A 21,173-nucleotide genomic window follows, 5' to 3' on the forward strand; every position below is an offset into this window, starting at 1 on the left:
TAGCAATCTCTGAGTGCCATAGGCAATTACACACCCATCACTATCTCAGTCTGTCACTCCCTCAGACACGCATCTTTGGCTCTCCTCTAAATGTCAGAGTGGAACAACAGTGTTCCAACAACAGATGGCTAAAACAGTGAGGGGAACCAGGCGTAATTGTATCTCTGCACCACTGGTCTGATCCAGCACATTCTCTACCCTGACAAAATCTGTCAATTCTGTCACCACTGCAAAGATAAACCAAACAAACACTGATATGACAAGACAAAACTGATGTGGGGCCTGTAATCTCTTGTAGACAGAGGCACGTAACATAACTGGTGTCGTAGCATCCTTCAGACTGTGGGATGCAACGACTAATGAGGGACTTTGTTCTGGTGCACAGATTTGTCACTGGTCATTTGTACAAATCACGATGTTGCAAGTGCTCAAATATCGGGGAAGGGACATTTGGCCCATAGACTTTCCCATAACTTGCAAAGAGGGAGAGAGAGAACGGGGGGGTGGAGCTCCTCGTTTTAACAAGTCTCCCTCATGGGGCGGCAGCGTATCCTAGTGGTTAGAGAGTTGGACTAGTAACCGTAAGGTTGCGAGTTCAAACCCCCAAGCTGACAAGGTACAAATCTGTCGTTCTGCCCCTGAACAGGCAGTTAACCCACTGTTCCCAGGCCGTAATTGAAAATAAGAATATGTTCTTAACTGACTTGCCTGGTTAAATAAAGGTAAAAAAAAATAATAAAAAAAATAACCTAATCGATTATCTGACACAATTACTTAAGTTTTTAGTTCTGGGTGTCCGAGTTTAGGATCCATGAAACATGTGTAGACAGAGGGTGACTGTGTGAGGAGTCTATCTGATCATATTAATTTGGTATCAGGCTGAATAGGATCGATGTGTGTGTGTGTATATATATGTGTATCATTTCCATAGACTCTCATCCTCTTTACCAAACTGCAGACAACAGACACACCGCCCTACCGGCTCTCACAGTCTCACATCAGAATTAAACGTTCATCCATGTTTCTCAAATGTCAAATTTCAAAGTGTTTAAGGTTAAGTTAAGGCGTTAACTCTGCATGTTTAAGGTAGGGTTAAGTTCAGGCATTAACTATGAATGGTGAAGGCAAGGGCTAAGGCTTGGGATATGTTTAAAACAAAAATACGGTGGATTCGAATTGACAACATTTGGAATTGGAGGCAGATGCATGCCATCGGCCATCCTGTCCACAATGCCCGAGAAAAACCTACTTGAAGCTAACAGCGCTCACTGCTGCCCCTAGTGGCTCGTTTCCATGTTATCTCACAAAGTCCTCAAGACACGGATGAACGTCGAATACTGACTTGAATTATGGGTGACTTGGCTGCACCACACACTGGTACACATTTTGACTCAGTCTTCTGTATTTGTTCTAACTGTCATATGCATCATCCTTCATGCATGCCAACAGTGCTGTGGTTGGTGCTTGGAGCTGAAGGAGAGAGGAAGCCATTGCGTGTCAGTGATAGGAAGGAACACAGTTTCCAGAAAGAACTACTGGAAGAGTATGCCCCCTGGGTAAACGTGTCTCTCCCCCTACTAGACCTTTGGGACTCAAGGAGAGATACACACAGAGAGAGATACACAGAGAGAGAGATGAAGAGAGAGAGAAAGAGAGATGCAGAGAGAGAGAGAGAGAGAGAGAGAGAAATGATAGATTCTTCACATGCTGTCCTCCTGACATCACTGGCAGCAAGCTGTAGTGTGACCACACACACACTGAGGGATAGTAGGCCTGCCATGTTGTAGGCTGGCAGTGTTCTAGACCACACACTGAGGGAGAGTAGGCCTGCCATGTTGTAGGCTGGCAGTGTTCTAGACCACACACTGAGGGAGAGTAGGCCTGCCATGTTGTAGGCTGGCAGTGTTCTAGACCACACACTGAGGGAGAGTAGGCCTGCCATGTTGTAGGCTGGCAGTGTTCTAGACCACACACTGGACACCTCGTGCTTGGATGAGACACCTGCACCTTCACTAGCCTTACACACAATGTTTAATCACAATATAGTAAAGAGATAGAGAATCACACAATCACCCATAAATAGACTTAGTTCCAGGTTTATTACTCATAGCAAATTAGCATACAGCTTCACAGACACAAAATTTCCCCATTACCATTTCTGTGTGTGTGTATGTGTTGGGGTGCACACACACACACACACACACACACACACACACACACACACACACACACACACTTTTCTCCATATTGATATCGAGGGCGAGACAGCGGCCTCTTTAATTATCAATGAACACCACCTGCACGTGCCCAATCTGTTTGAGGAGTGTTTATTTTATGATGTAAGCGTGCTTGTGTGTGTGTGTGTCTTCAATAATATGGCCTTTGGCCACGTGACAGCTTGTGTAATGAGTGACAAACACAGCGGATCAGATGATGCACAACATTGTTGAAAATTAGAAGGGACAAGTCAGTTCCTGCATTGGGAGCCTTGCCCCCCTAACTAACTAGGAAACAAAGTCACCTGGGTGGAAAGTAACTCCGGCCACTTGTACTTCCTGTGTGTAGATCGTGTCAAACCTGTTTGTCTTGTCAAGAAGAAACCCTGACGAAAACTTTGAATCAACGTTACAGCAAAGTTGGCTTGTGACATAATAAATCATCGCGCCGGCGTATAAGAGAGCAACTCGATTCTTTCCATCTTAATTTCTTTAGCTAGATCTCGTACCACCAAATGACCCACATGACACCCTTCAAAGTATTAATATGTCTCCAAGTATTATTGGGCATGCTGCTGTGCTAGACATGTTCGTTTTTAGTCGAGCACCAGATGTGTCATCCGAGGGAGTTGGATGTTCCAAAAATCAAGATAATGCACCAGTCAAAAGTTTGGACACACCTACTCATTCACGGCTTTTTCTTTATTTCTACATAGAAGAATAATAGTGAAGACATCAGAACTATGAAATAACACATATGGAATCATGTAGTAACCAAAAAAGTATAAAACAAATCAAAATATATTTTATATTTGAGATTCTTCAAAGTTGCCGCCCTTTGCCTTGATGACAGCTTTGCACACTCTTGCATTCTCTCAACCAGCTTCACGAGGTAGTCACCTTGAATGCATTTCAATTAACAGGTGTGCCTTCTTAAAAGTTCATGTGTGGAATTTCTTTCCTTCTTAATGTGTTTGAGACAATCAGTTGTGTTGTGATAAGGTAGGGGTGGTGTACAGAAGATAACCCTATTTGGTAAAAGACCAAGTCCATATTATGGAAAGAACAGCTCAAATAACCAAAGAGAAATGAGAGTCCATCATTACTTTAAGACATGAAGGTCAGTCAATCTGGAAAATGTCAAGAACTTTGAAAGTTTCTTCATATGCAGTCGTAAAAACCATCAAACGGAATGATGAAACTGACTCTCATGAGGACTGCCATAGGAAAGGAAGACCCAGTTACCTCTGCTGCAGAGGATAAGTTCATTAGAGTTACCAGCCTCAGAAATTACAGCCCAAATAATTGCTTCAGAGTTCAAGTAACAGACACATCTCAACATCTACTGTTCAGTGGAGACTGCGTGAACCGGGCCTTCATGGTCGAATTGCTGCAAAGAAACCACTACTAAAGGACACCAATAAGAACAAGAGACTTGCTTTGGCCAAGAAACACAAGCAATGGACATTAAACTGGTGGAAATTTGTCCTTTGGTCTGATGAGTACAAATTTGAAATTTTTGGTTCCATCCACCATGTCTTTGTGAGACGCAGAGTAGGTGAACAGATTATCTCCACATGTGTGGTTCCCACTGTGAAGCATGGAGGAGGAGGTGTGATGGTGCTTTGCTGGTGACACTGTCCGTGATTTATTTAGAATTCACGGCACACTTAACCAGCATCGCTACCACAGCATTCTGCAGCGATACGCCATCCCATCTGGTTTGCGCTTAGTGGGACTATCATTTGATTTTCAACAGGACAATGACGCAACACACCTCCAGACTGTGTAAGGGCTATTTGACCAAGAAGGAGAGTGATGGCGTGCTACATCAGATGACCTAGCCTCCACAATCACCCGATCTCAACCCAATTAAGATGGTTTGGGATGAGTTGGACCGCAGAGTGAAGCAAAATCGGCCAACAATTGCTCAGCATATGTGGGAACTCCATCAAGACTGTTGAAAAAGCATTCCAGGTGAAGCTGATTGAGAGAATGCCAAGAGTGTGTAAAGCTGTCATCATGGCAAAGAGTGGCTACTTTGAAGAATCAAAAATATATTTTGATTTGTTTAACACTTTTTTGGTTACTACATTATTCCATGTGTGTTATTTCATAGTTTTGATGTCTTCACTATTATTCTACAATGTAGAAAATAGTAAAAACAAAGAAACACATGTGACAATCCCTGAATGGTTGCATCACTACCTGGTATGGCAAAGGGATCGGCCTCTGACTGCAAAGCATTACAGAGGGTAGTGCGTACGGCCCAGTACATCACTGGGACCAAGCTTCCTGCCACCCAGGACCTCTATACCAGGTAGTGTCAGAGGAAGGCCCTAAAAATTGTCAAAGACTCCTGCCACAATAGTCATAGACTGTTGTCTCTGCTACTGCACAGCAAGCAGTACCGGAGCGCCAAGTCTAGATCAAAAAAGCTTCTTAACACCTTCTACTCCCAAGTCATAAGACCCCCCACCCCATCTTTTACGCTGCTGCTACTCTCTGGTTACCATCAATGCATAGTTACTGTAACTCTACCTACATGTACAGATTACTTCAACTAACCACTTCAACTAACCTGTGCCCCTGCCTGCACATTGACTCTGTACCGGTACCCCCTGTATATAGCCTCGCTACTGTTATTTTACTGCTGCTCTCCAACTATGTTATTTTTAACCTGTTTTTAATTTTATTTAACACTTGTTTTTCTTAAAACTGCATTGTTGGTTAAGGGCTTGTAAGTAAGCATTCACTGTAAGGTCTACCTACACAAGTTGTACTTGGCGCATGTGACAAATAACATTCGATTTGATTTAATTTGAATGAGTAGGTGTGTCCAAACTTTTGACTGGAACTGTATGTAAATTAATATTTTATTTTCAATAAATTAGCAAACATTTCTAAACATGTTTTCACTTTGTCATTATGGGGTATTGTGTGTAGAAGGGAGAGAAAAAAAACATGATTAAATAAATGTTTTATTTAGACTAACAAAAAAACGTGGAATACGTTAATGGACATGAATACTTTCTAAAGTACTTTCCATTTACCCTGGTCGGAAATCTCCCCTTGATGCATTGCCGGAAATAAGACAGTTTAGTGCTCAAATACACAAAGTAAACATAGATACAATTAATGCACAAAGGAAATGCTCAGTAGATTTAATCTTCAGATAAATACTCAGACAAAACATAAACCATTTCCTCTTACTTGGTTCCCCCCCTCTTACTCTGCACTGCGTGTAGTTTAAACCCATTCATATGGCATGCTTTTATGGCTAGCCTCATGACAACGGCCCCCAGCGTCAGACTCTGTCTGTGTGTCTGTCTGTCTGTCTGTCTGTCTGTCTGTCTGTCTGTCTGTCTGTCTGTGTGTGTGTGTGTGTGTGTATATAGGGCCACCCACCCCCGCAAGGCCAGAGTTATTGTCAAGGTTACCTCAGTTTGCATACAAGTCAGGGGTTGGGGACATGGATGGATCACACACACACACACACACACACACACACACACACACACACACACACACACACACACACACACACACACACACACACACACACACACACACACACACACACACACACACACCTTTTGGCTGTTTGACAGGGGAAGAGCAACTGTGAGTGTGGCAGTGTGTGGCAAAACCAAAACCTGGACAACCTACCAAAGGGTAGAATTCACTCTAACCTGCTTCTAAGTCAAAACAGTAAGATCTACAACTCATGGGACAGCATTCTACTTCCAAGTCAATACAGTAAGATATACAACTCTTGGGACAGCAATATTCACAGTCAGGCTGCCTAGTGTGAATTTTAGCGCGCTCACTAGAGGTAGTGGAACTAAATGAGGCATGGACTGACATGAGGGTGATACTAGCCATTCAGTACACACACACATACATTTTGGATACAGGTCCCTTCCCCCCCTTGTCTGGCTCTCTGGGCCCTGCTGTGGGCAGGCTGTGGATTAGGGGCAGGGCAGAGGGCATGCTGGTTGTGCCAGCTGCTGCCAACTACATCCTTGCCAGCGTTGTCAGTAAATAATGCCACTTATGTGTGGTAAGCCAAACACAGACAAAGTGTAAGACGTGTTTGTGATTGAGTGTGTAAGACCATTGCAGGTCGTTATGAAGGAGATAGAAAGTTGTACATTTACACCGTATGCTAGAACCCACAAGATCAACCTTCACGTGACTCCGAGACTAGAGAACACAAAGCCTACCTCACCAGTATCTGTTCTCTCACCAAACATGCAATAGAAAATGCAGTTCTACCCCTTATTGTAAAGACCTGTGGTTGGTCTCCTTGGAGACCAGGTGGGAAGAGAACAAACCCTGTCATTAGTCATGACTTTGGCAATAGTCATCCTCTCACCTTTGCATTATATTTAACCATTTACAACTGCTTCCCGACAGACATTTATTGAAACATTTAACTAGATGCTACCTGATCCACCATCCACTGATTTGCGTGTTCACCTTAACATACCACACAAAAGAACAGTCTAGTTCTCCTCCACAACAGGTGTTTTTTTCCTCTCTTTTCATTCAATCATTATTTTTCTTCAAAGAACTTCTAACACATGAACCCACACAGAATACTTGAAAGATAGGATGCTGTATCAAAGGCATTTTTATATGGAAGCTCGCTAACACACACACACACACACACACACACACACACACACACACACACACACACACACACACACACACACACACACACACACACACACAAAGCTCTTTAGCAAGCCAGTATTGATGAAACTGACCGACATCCTTGGGTTACCCACTTTCCCAAAAGAAGACCCCGGTCTCTCCCTGCTGGTGGTGTTTGTGTCCACACACACAGGCTCATGTTTCCCCTCATATCTAGCCATGGTCTCGGTGTGGGACTTCTGAACGCAGTGGAGGACTATCAATGTTTCCTCAGACGTACAGAGCAACATGATACCTGCCCCTACGCATCCCACTGGATCGAGGGAGAGAAAGAGTAGAGGACAAAAGAACAAAGGATCAATCCAAAGTTCCATTGCTCTCAGAATCACCACTCTTCTTTGTGTACTGAAGCGTGGACAAAGACAAGTATGAATATCCACAGAGCACACATTATGGGTGTACTACAGCTTGGAAAACGACACTGACTAGCGAGCTACCTGATAAGACCAGTATCTGTTTTCTACAACATTCTGTTTGGAGACCACATTAGAATAGCCTATACAAAACCACAACAAAAGCTCAATCAAAAGTGAAACAGAGCATGAGAGAGCAAAAAAAAGGTCTAGCAGGCAGCGAGCATTTGTCCCTACACACCACACCACAATTAAGGTTAGAATTAGTGTTAGGATAAGAATGAAGTTAAGGGTTAGGAGCTAGGGTTGGTTTTAGGGTTAAGGTATGGGTAAGGGAAAATAGGATTTTGAATGGGACTGAATTGTGTGTCCCCACAAGGTTAGTTGTACAAGACTGTGTGTTTGTGTGTGTGTGGTGGCCTATCAGTGACCAACTTTCACATCTCCCAAGAGTCATCGTGCTCCAGGGAATTCCGTAGGCCAAGTCGCATCAGAGAGAAAGTCACTTTGAGGAACTAAACAGAGAATTAGTGTTTCAAAAAGAAGAAGCTTAAGATAAAGGTCTGTTCATGAGAATTCAGATGTACTGAATTAGTTTAGGGTTGTATATAGAGAAACCTGTGTCTTCATGTTCAGTCATTCTTCCACCCATTACATAATTTGTTCACTTACTCACTGACCTGCATTTGTGTATCAATAATTGTAATCAATAATAATTTCTTATTCAATCCAGTCATTCATTCCTGGGAAACATTGACTTATCTGACACTGTTGATATTAAATTGATATCTGACGAGTGGCAAGGTTCAGTGCAGTGTTAATCAGCAAGCACAGATAGATTGAAACAGCCCTCAGCGAAATAAATGTATCAAACAAGCTTCTGAAATCATGTTTAGCTGTTTGCTTGACTGAATTAATTTGCCCAAGTGCTGGCTGGCTCGGAGGGGCGCATCGAGACACTTACTGACACACACAGCGGTGCAATCTCTCCCTGTTTCGCTCCCAAGTTAATTGCCATCAGTCCAGGAGTCAATTTCAGTCACATACCCCAGTCAACAACACATGACTGTAGACAGGATGCACGAGACATAAATATGGTCTTCCACAGGAAACCATGGTGATAATGAGGAGCATGATATCTTGACAGGAAACATGGGGGGAGGCAGAGAGGAAGGGAGGAGACGCAGTTTCTCCACAATTAACTCAGAATATAAGGCATGTTAACAGTCTTAATAAGCTACACAGCACACACAACCTTCCCACTCCTTGCCTGCCTCTTGTGATCGAAGAGTTGTTGGGGAAGGTATGTCATTATTTTGATATGACACAGGGAATTTGTTGGAGTTGATTGATTTCAGAATGCATCTTTCATCACATTATAGTCTATGCTTCACTCTCTGTGCCCAACATATCCTCTCTGTAGCACAACATAAACATAGCAATCAGGAAAGTGTAAAGACCCCCAGGATCAATTATCTAACTGTTATATTAGGACTGCTATTATTAGATAATAACTGGCAATTTGGGAAGGTAAATGTGCAGTGTGTCTAGAAACATTCCCCTTTTTGCAGAGGGCTCTAGCAGAATGAAAAATGAACCTGCATCCAGCTGGAGCTCTGGTGTAAACTACACACACCCAACACAGTGCAGGTGCACTTCCACTATGGTGCTAATGTTGTGTTAGCTCCCGAGAAGCATCATCTCAAGCTTTTTAAAGGGTTGATTCCATTGGAGGGAAACCAACTAGAAATAGACATGAGTCATTACCCTATCAGGTTTCTCTGAAATGTGGCACCAACGTCCAGGGAATTTTGCCACCGCACTATAACAGGGAGAAACGGCTGGATTTCAGATCTATCGTACTAATCTTATGGGAATTGGCCTCATGACATGTTTTCTTTTTTTCTTCAACATTTTTCATCATTACAAAAACAGATAATCATGACATCATACATTAAAGTTCCCAACAACATTGTGAGAGACAGTGGCTTTCACGTCCCTATTTAGTTGAACAGACTTTATCAAGGTACTTCTATGCAGAGTTCGATGACTAATAATCGCTGAAGAGGAATGCATACATAGTTGTGATTTTGTTTGTTATAGCCTCTCAGTGTCGAGAACATTTGGCAGGGACCAAAGGGGAGTGTAAGGCTGTCAAAGCCATGGGGGGTCCATGAAAGACATGTGTGTGAACTGTCAATAACAATAACAGCCTGCACTTTGAGGGAAGTATCAACCTAGGAAGGGCACGTCCCCTTGCACAACAACTTCAAAGCCCACAAAGCTCCATCCATGCATGCACAATCCACAGCCACCTTGCAGGTTGCAGAGGTAGAATTTTGCAAGTTCAACCACCAGTCAATTCGATTCCAGAACGTTAGATGCTGAAGTGGCCGAATGTTGCAAACGTCTGCAGGGAGAAGAACCCTTTCTAAAATCCAGAGCTACACAGAAATATTGGATCAGCATGAATAATCTACAGCTACTTTGTTTCAATCTTAATGCCTGAGATGCGCGCTTTGCGCAATCGGATTCATAATGTCAACGCTGTGTTTATACAGTGGGAAATATACCAGATATCACTCTGCAAGCGCAGGCTGATGAATATAATAACGCTTGTCCTGGGGGCCTTTAGAATGATGTATTTATCAACATAACCTGCTCAATGTAAGCAAAACTGCAAGGAAAATGCGTGACAAAGGTAGAGGGTCTGACCGTACCACCCGGTGAAAACTCTTATCCTATTCTTCACGGTCGAAGGATAACAACATGCCAATATCACACACCAACACCAGCAGCTTATTTCCAAACACACAAACGCAAGTGAACGCTACACGATATCAGACCGATATTTTGTGTAGGCTCGGGTCTCCGATAGCAGACGCCTCAGCCCACCCCCGCCGCGTGGTGCGTTATAGCGGCTACCTTACCTTTGGAATTGCTGAATGCCGTGTACCAGGAGAGCGAAATGAGTCCGCATAGACCAAACAATACGACCGTTAGGAAGGTGCCATTTCGGAGCCTCATCTCCGGATCCCCGGGCTCATGTCCGAACCGAGTGCGGGGTATCTGGGCTCTCTCTGCTCGTTTGCGGTGCTTCCAAGAGATAAATGCCTCTTTACGCCTGGCAATCGGAGCGGAGGACTGGGTTTGTTATTGCGCGGCGCTCTGCTCTCGGGTAGACTACTCAGTCGCACAAGCATGCAATGCTCACCAGGAAGGGTTGCCAGAAAAGGGGGGGGATATTTTTTCTCTCTCTCCTCGAGTCAGAGCGGAGTGGTTAAAGAGATACCATAGTGTTGCAAGTGGGCGTTGGGAAATGTGAAAGGCAGCAGCTCCAGGTTGATGTTCATGTTCCGCTCATTTAATTTAATGACGTAGGCCTAAGTGCCCGAGGTAGCCTACAAGTGCTTCTTCATCCATTCTGATACTTAGCCTGACATGCAAGTGGATCGCAAGTGCAGCACCAAGAGGCAAGAATGAAATAGCCTCACTTGGCTGAAACATTTGACAGTGCTTTAAATTTAATTTGACTTCTGCTATAACGTGGAAAGGCAAACCATGTGCCCAAATCCATATGGGTTATTTAGCCTACCTAGAAGCGGGCTGTCAATTAAACACCTTTTCGTTGAATAATAAACCTAATTCAAATTTGGGGTCCGAATGAGCAGTGCATTTCTCTCCACATCTGGCCGGAACACACATGTTTTATAGGCTGCACTAATTAGCCAAATTAACAAACCATTGCGCAAACTGTTTACAGATGTCAGTCGCTCTGCAAACAAGCTGCAAACACACTCACTACTACTGTCGAATTGAAAAACAATAAACAGGTAGTCTATCTTACAAAATATATGTTTTTCTTAAAGAGTACATATTTTTCAAACTATTTTTACTTAAGGCAAGTCAGATAAGAACACATTCTTATTTTCAATGACAGCCTAGAAACAGTGGGTTTAACTTCCTTGTTCAGGGGCAGAACCTTGTCAGCTTTCGGTCCAACGCTCTAACCGATAGGCTACCTGCCGCCCCTATCCAACAAGACACTTTCTTGTCAGTCAACTTTTTTTTCTTTTGATAAATGCGCCATAAAATTAATCATAACACAGGAATAATGTCAGCAAATGAAATGATACCCATAGAGGTTATTCCAATGAAAATGGCCCCGTGTGGCTCAGTTGGTAGAGCGTGGAGTTTGCAACACCAATGTTGTGGTTGAGATTAACCCAGGGGACCAGTACGGAAAATGTATGCACTAACTACTACGTACTGTAAATCGCTCTGGATAAGAGGGTCTCTTAAATTTAAAAAATGTAAGTGACAGACAATACCATTTTTAACATGAATAATTTGCCAGGAAAAGAAGGCAAAACTACAACAAGATGTGCAGGAACTTCTCAGCAATATCTTCAAATTTTAATAGGTCCCTCCCTGCCTTGCACCATGTAGTAGACTAGGCACATGGTTCGTGGAGAAATGCTATCACCTAGCGGTGAAATAAAAACTTTACACGTGGCTCATTTACTACTTTACGTACGTCTTGGTTTTGACTAGACGGATTACATTTTTTGTCTGATTTGACTTTTCGTAGCAGCAGGGTTGGAGAATTTACACAGAAGGTTAAAATAATTAACGTAGCAGGTTAGGAGAATCTCTTATAATCATGACCTTGCGCCTTTTCCCTACCATTATTGCTAAAGTGACAATTACTCATCAAAAATAACCATGGGATAACCTTAAATTAGCCTATGAACATGGTCATTCAAGCTTTATGGCAACAATGATAGATTAATTGGATACAGAGTGACAACAATAATTTATAAAAGCACAACAAAAATGCATTCAGTCATAATCCAGAGATTTGACGGTTGAGATCCACGAATTATTATGACAACATAGTATTACACCCACAAACAAATTTGATCTAGTTTCTAAAAAACATGTTTCTAGAAGCATCGTGCGCGTTCTACGGATTACCAAACTCGCAGGGGGAAAAAATATACTGTTTGATAAAGCGGTCATGGGACCTATGCGTCAGAATCAGGTGACGGAGCACCACTAAGAGGCAGTAAAGCAGGATGAGACGAAAAGTAACGCTATTTCACACAGCTTTCATCAGACGCTTCACGTTGGTTGCATATTTTCTGATTGAGTTTGTATCGAACATTGCCTAATGCAATGTATCACCTCGAAGGTGTAATGATCAAATTTCATAATTTTCGTATAGGCTAGGCTACTGCACAATAATGAATAACAAACGAATACAATTGTGTGTAACCGAGATGATTTTGGTAGATATATTGAAATTGATTTTGGTAGGTATATTGAATTTAATTTTGGTAGATACAGTACCAGTCAAAAGTTTGGACACACCTACTCATTCAAGGGTTTTTCTTAATTTTTACTATTTTCTAAATTGTAAAATAATAGTGAAGACATAATAGTGAAGACAAAAGTATGAAATAACACATATGGAATCATGTAGTAACCAAAAAAAAGTGTTAAACAAATAAAAAAATATTTGAGATTTTAGAGTCTTCAAAGTAGCCACTGTTTGCCTTGATGACATCGTTGCACTCCTGGCATTCACTCAACCAGCTTCAACTGGAAAGCTTTTCCAACAGTCTTGAAGGAGTTCCCACATATGCTGAGCACTTGTTGGCTGCTTTTGCTTCACTCTGTGGTCCAACTCATCTCAAACCATCTCAATTGGATTGAGGTCGGGTGATTGTGGAGGCCAGGTCATCTGATGCAGCACTCCATCACTCTCCTTGGTCAAATAGCTCTTATACAGCCTGAAGGTGTGTTGGGTCATTGTCCTGTTGAAAAACAAATGATAGTCCCACTAAGCACAAACCAGATGGGATGGTGTATCACTGCAGAATGCTGTGGTAGCCATGCTGGTTAAGGGTGCCTTGAATTCTAAATAAAGCACTGACAGTGCCACCAGCAAAGCACCACCACACGTCCATGCTTCATGGTGGGAACAACACATGCGGAGATCATTCGTTCACCTACTATACGTCTCACACAGACATGGCCCAAGCAAGTCTTGTCTTCTTATTGGTGTCCTTTATTAGTGTTTTTTTTTGCACCAATTCGACCATGAAGGCCTGATTCACTCCGTCTACTCTGAATAGTTGATGTTGAGATGTGTCTGTTACTTGAACTCTGTGAAGCATTTATTTGGGCTGCAATTTCTGAGGCTGGTAACTCTAATGAACTTAACTTCTGCAGCAGCGGTAACTCTGGCTCTTACTTTCCTGTTGCAGAACTCGTGAGAGCCAGTTTCATCATACCGCTTGATGGTTTTTGCGACCGCACTTGAAGAAACTTTCAAAGTTGTTTAAATTTTCCAGATTGACTGACCTTCATGTCATAAAGTAATGATGGACTGTTGTTTGTCTTTGCTTATTTGAGCTGTTCTTGCAATAATGTGGACTTGGTATTTTACCAAATAGGGCTATCCTTTATATACCACCCCTACTCTGTCACAACACAACTGATGGGTCCAAACACATTAAGAAGGAAAGAAAATCCACAAATTAACTTTTAACAAGGCACACCTGTTTATTGAAATGCATTCCAGGTGATTACCTCATGAAGCTGGTTGAGAGAATGCCAAGAGTGTGCAAAGCTGTCATCAAGGCACGCGGGGAATTCCGGTACGGAAAGTGCCTTGTCATACCTCGGCCTCTAACTTAATTCAACCTTTAGCGTCCCACCCATTTGTTTCAATTAGCTTGGAAGCCTTTTGTGCACAACAACAGAAGGAGCAGAGCGTTGTCATTTAGTTAGTGCTATCCGGTATCCTTGGGACATCCCTACCCTAAACCCAACCCGAACCTTAAATCGGGAATCAGCAGTAGAAACAGTAACAAAGCGTTTTCCCTTCCCCTGTTTCGCTAAAAAAGCTTATGGATAGGGCTTGAGAAATGTAACCACTCACAAATTCATAGACATAGATTTGGATGCAAGGACTGACCATCCATGATATCAAAATCATAGCCTCAAAACATGGTTAAAACGATGTAGTTTTTGTTTACGTTTACTTTGTATAAAACCAGTTAATTGGGGGTTTTGATTGGGACGGTTGAACTACGGCATTTATTTATAAGTTATATCTTTCAAAATCAATGTGTATATATAATTCATTTATAAGTCAAAATGTGGATGGAGCAACTTCTGATTACCCATTTAATCCCTACCCGTACAGTAACCCTTACATTTCTACTTTAATGGAGGGTATGGACGTCCCATTGAGCAAAAATACCACGTACCATCGCCATTTAGAAACGGTGGACTTCCCCATGAAGCCGCTCCAAGCCCTCGTGATTGGCGAGACAGCTGCATAAATATGACACGTGACGCCATATAAGGTTTATAAACGGAACTGTACCCAGAAAAGCACGACGCACTGACAGCGATCGAGTTTGCAGTGGAGCGGGCCTTCAACATTTTAACTGCGCAACAAATATTTCGGAGCGAGTATAGGGCTGAAATTGTGAAAAGACTCAACCATGTCTATGACCGTCAAAGCCTATCTCCTTGGGAAGGAGGATGCGCCGAAAGAAATTCGTCGCATTGCTGTGGACCAAGATGTTTCAACGAGTTTTGAGTATCTGAAAAAAAAGGTTGAGGATGTTTTCTCAACCCTGCGAAATGTCACCTATCAAATGTTTTACAAAGGTAAGCCTATACTAGTGAACCATTTATAGGAATCCACTGTAGTGTCTTCAATTGCGTTTTATGTTGTCATATCTGAATATTGCTGTTGGGCTGTAATCTTCCATAATATTATCCGCCGCGCGCAGCGCAGTACGCACTGAACAAACTAGACTACTGATAAATGTCGTAGTATAGACCAGCGTGTCAATTGCAATAAATTCAATAATCTCCCGACCAAAATAGAGCTCAACAAGACAATGTCTTTATGCACTATATAAATCGGATAGAGTTGGTACACAGAGCGTTTTTACAGGCCTACATTTAACATAGCATTTCATGGTGAATGTCAGAATTTGAGTGAGCAGGCCTGTTTCATTTGTCATACATGCGATGTGGTAAATTTAAGTCTGTTACCAATTATAGTCTTCATCCTTCAACAGGTGAAATTTGTTATACTACATTTCTCTAAACTAGCCCTGCCTAAACACCTGTCAGTTCATAGTGGACAAAACATCCATTAATTTTAACATGGGATACAGTGAAGGGGGCACTTTTTTATATATTTTTTTACATTCCAGTGTTTAGGCTTTTAGGATTGCTAAATGAAGTATCTTGCCGCCCCCCCAGGTAGTGAATTATACTAATCAATATTAATTGATAAGACTGCATTGATTTAAAAAAAAAAATAGTGGGGCATTTTCAAAAAAAATAACTTGGAAAATGACAACCCTGTTGGTCTTAGCACAACACCTGAACAATATTCCCTAAACTAACCATTGTTCTTCAAATAAAAAAGCTAGTGAGGATAAACTGGACAGTTGTCCTTGCTTGTGAACTCTGGCAGCTATTATGTAATTATCTGGGTGAGATGTGACCTCTTTATTTTCTACCCAGATGAAGATGGTGACATGATCGCCTTCTCCACTGATGATGAGCTCATCATGGGCCTCACCTGCATCAAGGACTACACATTCCGCCTCTTCATCAAGGGTGAGTCTTGTGATCAAATCTAATAGATACAAATGAATAGGATTGTTACTAATGTGTAATGTATTAAGTCATCATTACTGGAATAACTTAGCATTCTCATTGTTACTGACACATTTTAGTTCATAAGTACACCCGCTAGACCCATTGCTGACAGGTGTATAAAATTGAGCACAGTCATGCAATCTCAAGACAATGGCAGGAGAATGACCATACTGAATAGCTCAGTGGCACTGCCATAGGCTGCCACCTTTCCAACAAGTCAGTATATCAAATATCTGCCCTGCTAGAGCTGCACAGGTCAACTAAGTGGTGTTATTGTGAAGTGAATGTCTAGGAGCAACAACGGCTCAGCAGCGAAGTGGTATGCCATACAAGCTCACAGAACAGGACCGCTGAATGCTGAAGCACATAAAAGTAGTCTGTCCTCTGTTGCAACATACTGCCGAGTTCCAAACTGCCTTTGGTAGCAATGTCAGCACAAGAACTGTTTGCCGGGAGCTTCATTAAATGGGTTTCCATGGCCGAGCAGCCGCATACAAGCCTAAGATCACCATGCACGATACCAAGCGTCGACTGGAGTGGTGTAAAGCTCGCCGCCATTGGGACTCTGGAGCAGTAGAATTTTTTTTTTTTCTTCTCTGGAGTGATGAATCACCCTTCACTTTCTCTCAGTTTGACAGATGAAGTTTGGTTTGGCAGATGCCAGGAGAACACTACCTGCCCGACTGCATAATGCCAATTGTAAAGTTTGGTGGAAGAGAAATAATGGTCTGTGGCTGTTCTTCATGGTTCAGGCTAGGCACCTTAGCTCCAGTGTAGGGAAATGTTAACGCTACAGCATATAATGAATGACATTCTAGATGATTCTGTGCTTCCAACTTTGTGGTACAGTTTGGGGAAGGCCCTTTCCTATTTCAGCATGACAATGCCCCCATGCACAAAGTGAGGTCCATACAGAAATGGTTTGTTGAGATCTGTGTGGAAGAACTTGACTGGCCTGCACAGAGCTCTGACCTCAACCCCATCAAACATCTTTAGGATAAATTGGAACACTGACTTTGAACCAGGCCTAATCACCCAACAGCAGTGCCTGACCTCACTAATGCTCGTGGCTGAATGGAAGCAAGTCCCCGCAGCAATGTTCCAATATGTAGTGCAGGGATCCTCAACTAGATTCAGCCGTGGGCCGATTTTGTTTTCTTGGGCGGATGGCCAGGGGGCCGAAAACATAACATAAATTGTAGCCTGCAACTTGACCGCAAGAAGCCCAAACAGATGTTTGAATAAAACAATTTCAATCCTTTCTTTACATTTGTATATGGTTGTCTCTTATGCATGGCAATACTTTGAACAGATATATATGTCTCTCCAACAATGTAAATTCCCCTCCCCAGAAACTACGTTTAATATTTTTTTTTGCTCAGAACTTGGGGGGCCAAATAAAAACCCCTGCGGTCCAAATTCGGGTTGCCAGTTGGGTAACCCTGCTGTAGTGGAAAGCCTTCCAAGAAGAGTGTGGGGGGGGGGGCAACTTCATATTAATGACTATGATTTTGGAATGAGATGTTCGAGTAGGTATCTACATTCTTTTGGTCATGTAGTGAACTTTATTTTCTTTACAGAGAAGAAGGAGCATAGGCGTGAATTCCCTGCTTTTGCCTTCCCTGGGGGTGTCCCCCCTTTCGCCTATCCCCCTCCCCCTGGAACACCTCATATGGGACATCCCCCACCTCACGGTTCCCACGGCCACCATGGTCATGGCCACCATGGTCATGGGCCCCCCATGGTGCACCCCAATGTGACCTGTGACGAATGTGAGGGCTCTGTGGCGGGGACCCGCTTCAAGTGCACAGTGTGCCCTGACTATGACCTGTGCTCCACATGCCAAGCCAAGGGGCTACACAAGGAGCACGTCCTCCTGCCCATCTGGCACCCCTTCAACAACGCATTTGAGGTGAGACTCATGTGTTTATGCCTTTTTTTCCTAAGTGGATATACTTGCATATCTGAGTAATTTAAAACGCCATTTAAATATTTTTTTTTTTTAGTCCAGGAACAAAATGTATGTGTGGTTAGGGGAGAAATGTCCTCTATAATTGTTCTTCTATTCAGTGGTTCCCTCGTGGGAAGTGGATGAGGAAGATGAGGCACTGCACGTGGGCTCAGGCCCAAAACCAGGCCCAGCCTGGTCCCTCTGGGTCCCAGCCAGGCCAGGCAGCCCCAGGGGACAGACAGCCCTCTGATGCCTCATCTGCTGCCTCCCAGCAGTCCCAAGCCAATATGGATTACCTGAAGAACATTGGAGAAGGGGTGGCAGCCATGCTTAGCCCACTGGGTAAGACCAAGAGAAAAGCTCCATATAATGGTTTTACTATTATCAATCCATTATTTGAAATGTACTGACCACTCTACATGTAAATGCACTGGAATGGCTTACTTACACTGTTGCCTGCAGGTATCGATGTGGATATTGATGTGGAGCTGGAGGCAAAGAGGACCAAGGTGATGACCCCCAATCCGTCCCCACCTGGGTCAGGAGGCCCCCCCAGTGCTAGGAGCAACAACGGGACAGGGGTGTCCGAGGGAGATGGGACTAAAGAGGGGGACATGGTGGTGGACGGGCTTAGCAGCCTAGGGAGCGCGAGTGATTTAGCTACGGTATGATGCACACAAGAAAAGTTTCATTATAATTAAACATTGTGATTTAATCAAAAGTAATGGAAGAATAAAATACATTGGTCTCTCTGAAGTGGTATATATTGTTGAACTTTTACTTTCTGTGTAGGGTGGTAAAGACCCAGGGGGCAGTGGTGACGATGAGTGGACCCACCTGACCTCCAAGGAGGTGGATCCCTCTACAGGTGAGCTCCAGTCTCTCAGGGTAGGCGAGGAGGGCTCTCTGGAAGCCCCGGGGTCCCCTACTGTCCCCCAGGGTCCCTCACAGGAACCACAGAAGTCCCTCACTCTCGCTGAGGCCGCAGCCTACCCCCACCTTCCTCAAGGTAAGATGGAGGATATGAGTTCTCTTAACTATCACAAGTAGCAGTTGCTGTGGTGATATCCTAATCCTCACTACTAGTAGTAGTAGTGACGTCAGTCAATGGTAGTTCTATCCCCATTTAGTAGTAGGCATCATGGTTACTATGATATCCCTGATTACTAGTAGAATTGCCTACGCCAGAGACCGACCCTTCACTGTCGTGTCTGTCTAGATGCCGACCCACGCTTGGTGGAGTCCCTGTCCCAGATGCTGGCCATGGGCTTCACAGATGAGGGTGGCTGGCTCACCCGCCTCCTCCACACTAAGGACTGTGATGTCGGGGCCGCCCTGGACACCATCCACTACGCCAAACCCGCCAAGAAGTAACAGGGCCCCAACACCGTACCCTGAGGGACACCTACATCTCCCTATGATAGCCACTTCACCAATACTGCCTTCTCTTCCGTCCCTCTCATTCACCTCTGGCACTTGCAGTTACTCACACAATAAGTCTATTAGATCTGAATATAATTCTTGCGATTTTTAAATGTTATGGTTGTACCGACATTGAATTACAGTATAAAGGGTTTACTAGTCAATATTTATCCAAATGGAAATATATATTTCTATAACCTCTTAAACTCTTTTCAATGGGATGTCATTTAACTGAAAGTGTTAAATTGGATTGATAAAAACAGTTAATCTTAACTAACATATGTCAGTGTTCACTCAATAGCAAGTATCATCTATTGAGTTTGATTAATCAAGTAACTGTTCTACCACGTATCATGTAAGAGTTAATACCAGAAGTAATACATGTTCATTACCAGTGTCAACAGAACCAGGTGAAAGGTGTGAATAATTATTGTCTAACATTGAAAACATTTCTCTCCTTTCAAAACCAAATAAAATACTTCTGCAAAGAAACTGTAATTCTCTTACTGTCTCATTAAATACATAGTTGAATAATTAAATGTATTGCCAACATTAAGATTACAAATAATAGTTTGACAGAGTCTAGGGATTACATATTTTGGTCTGCCGTGTCAGTGAAATTATTCATCAGCGGAAACCATTATCAAATTTCAAGCAATTGAATGAACTAAATGTTTAAAATGACAACATTCAGTGTTTAAAGAACACTAGGCCACTTAGTATTTAGATGCACTCGGCATCTACTGAAAAAGGAGCAACCATTACATGATTTTTCGAATGTCAAAGTTATCTGTGTAGAACAGGTAAGAGGGCAGTGCATGGTCACTTGATGTGCGCGGGCTGATGACACAGGTGCTTTGCTCTCAGGTAAGGACATACAGGCGGAACATCCGCTATTGGCTGCCTCCCCAAATCCACAATGAGTGATAGTGAATGGATCAAATGTCTTCCCTAAACCACAACCCCCACCAATATGGAAATACACCAGCCTGGTTGTCGTATAGGGGCCTTCATATAGTACTGGTCCTTGAGCATCACATTGGAAACTTTTAGAACCAGTGGTATGGAATTCATCCATATGCATTGCACCACTCCAGTTGGTCTCCTCTTCCTCAGGAGGGGCAGAAGTTAGGATCTGGGCCCATTTGGAGGTCTGTATGACTGCAGTACCCCAGGATCAAGAAGGTCCTGGCTGTGCAGTTGAGGGTGGTGCAGTTACATTAGGGGGTTTGTGGTATACTAGTGGTCTGCAGGGAGCTGATGGTTTGGGAGACCATTCTACAGGGGCAAATGAGCTGGGGTGTTTGACTTAGCTTTGGTAAATACAAACCAGAGAAAGCATATTAGTTTTGTACATACAAGCTGGACAGCTTGTATGAATTAGCATTTGCTGCTGACTTGTGTAGGAGGCATGCTGCCCTCTTCTACAATTATATACACGCCCCCCATTCTCTTTTCTACCTCTGTTGGGCCGCATTAATCCATGCTGTCACAAATACCTATGCTCAATCGAAACACAGATTGTCATATAGAAGGGCATAGTATATAATGAATGAGTGGTGCTGGTTTTGGATCAGTGTTTTATAATGGTGGCCAGTTGATCCTCTTGTTCCATGACGATGGTGTAGACACAGTGGGGGATGACATGTAGGCTACTGTTTAGGCACAAACATGTAGACATAAATAATGGAACATGAAAGGCCACTTTAAAATGTGCAGTTGTCACAACACAGATGCCTCAAGTTGAGGGGGAAAGCAATTGGCATGCTGACTGCAGGAATGTCCACCAGAGCATAGAATGCCAATTTC

The 21,173-nt window shown here is 43.0% G+C and overlaps 2 protein-coding genes across 3 annotated transcripts in view; one reads left to right on the forward strand and one right to left on the reverse strand.

The window, feature by feature from the left end:
- The window catches only part of LOC118379263 (alpha-1,3-mannosyl-glycoprotein 4-beta-N-acetylglucosaminyltransferase B), a 188,417-nt gene extending 177,833 nt beyond the window's left edge, over nt 1-10,584 (reverse strand). The window contains exon 1 of the mRNA XM_035766270.2: nt 10,222-10,584. Within this exon, the coding sequence (XP_035622163.2) occupies nt 10,222-10,318 (97 nt within the window). The 5' untranslated portion in view covers nt 10,319-10,584. The remainder of the gene's footprint in view (nt 1-10,221) is intronic.
- Nucleotides 10,585-14,670: 4,086 nt separating this feature from the next.
- Nucleotides 14,671-19,856, forward strand: LOC118379271 (sequestosome-1-like). Of its 2 annotated transcripts, none has more exons than XM_035766287.2 (7): nt 14,671-14,980; nt 15,854-15,949; nt 17,572-17,903; nt 18,062-18,284; nt 18,405-18,607; nt 18,735-18,810; nt 19,162-19,856. In XM_035766287.2, exons 1-7 carry the CDS (start codon nt 14,812-14,814, stop codon nt 19,314-19,316), a joined length of 1,254 nt encoding a protein of 417 aa, XP_035622180.1. In that variant the 5' UTR covers nt 14,671-14,811; the 3' UTR covers nt 19,317-19,856. The 2 variants fall into 2 exon arrangements, with proteins under 2 accessions (XP_035622180.1, XP_035622173.1); XM_035766280.2 differs by having other exon boundaries at nt 14,673-14,980; nt 18,735-18,951.
- Nucleotides 19,857-21,173: the final 1,317 nt, after the last annotated feature.

The sequence above is a fragment of the Oncorhynchus keta genome, chromosome 4 (assembly GCF_023373465.1).
Source record: "Oncorhynchus keta strain PuntledgeMale-10-30-2019 chromosome 4, Oket_V2, whole genome shotgun sequence".
NCBI classification, from domain to species: Eukaryota; Metazoa; Chordata; class Actinopteri; order Salmoniformes; family Salmonidae; genus Oncorhynchus; species Oncorhynchus keta.

Bases quoted from the DNA above. Each gene is read 5' to 3' on its own strand.
- LOC118379271 (XM_035766280.2), top strand. From the start codon at position 14,812: ATGTCTATGACCGTCAAAGCCTATCTCCTTGGGAAGGAGGATGCGCCG. The intron at 14,981-15,853 runs GTAAGCCTATAC...TTTTCTACCCAG, and splicing joins CTATCAAATGTTTTACAAAG to ATGAAGATGGTGACATGATC. The intron at 18,952-19,161 runs GTAAGATGGAGG...GTGTCTGTCTAG, and splicing joins CTACCCCCACCTTCCTCAAG to ATGCCGACCCACGCTTGGTG.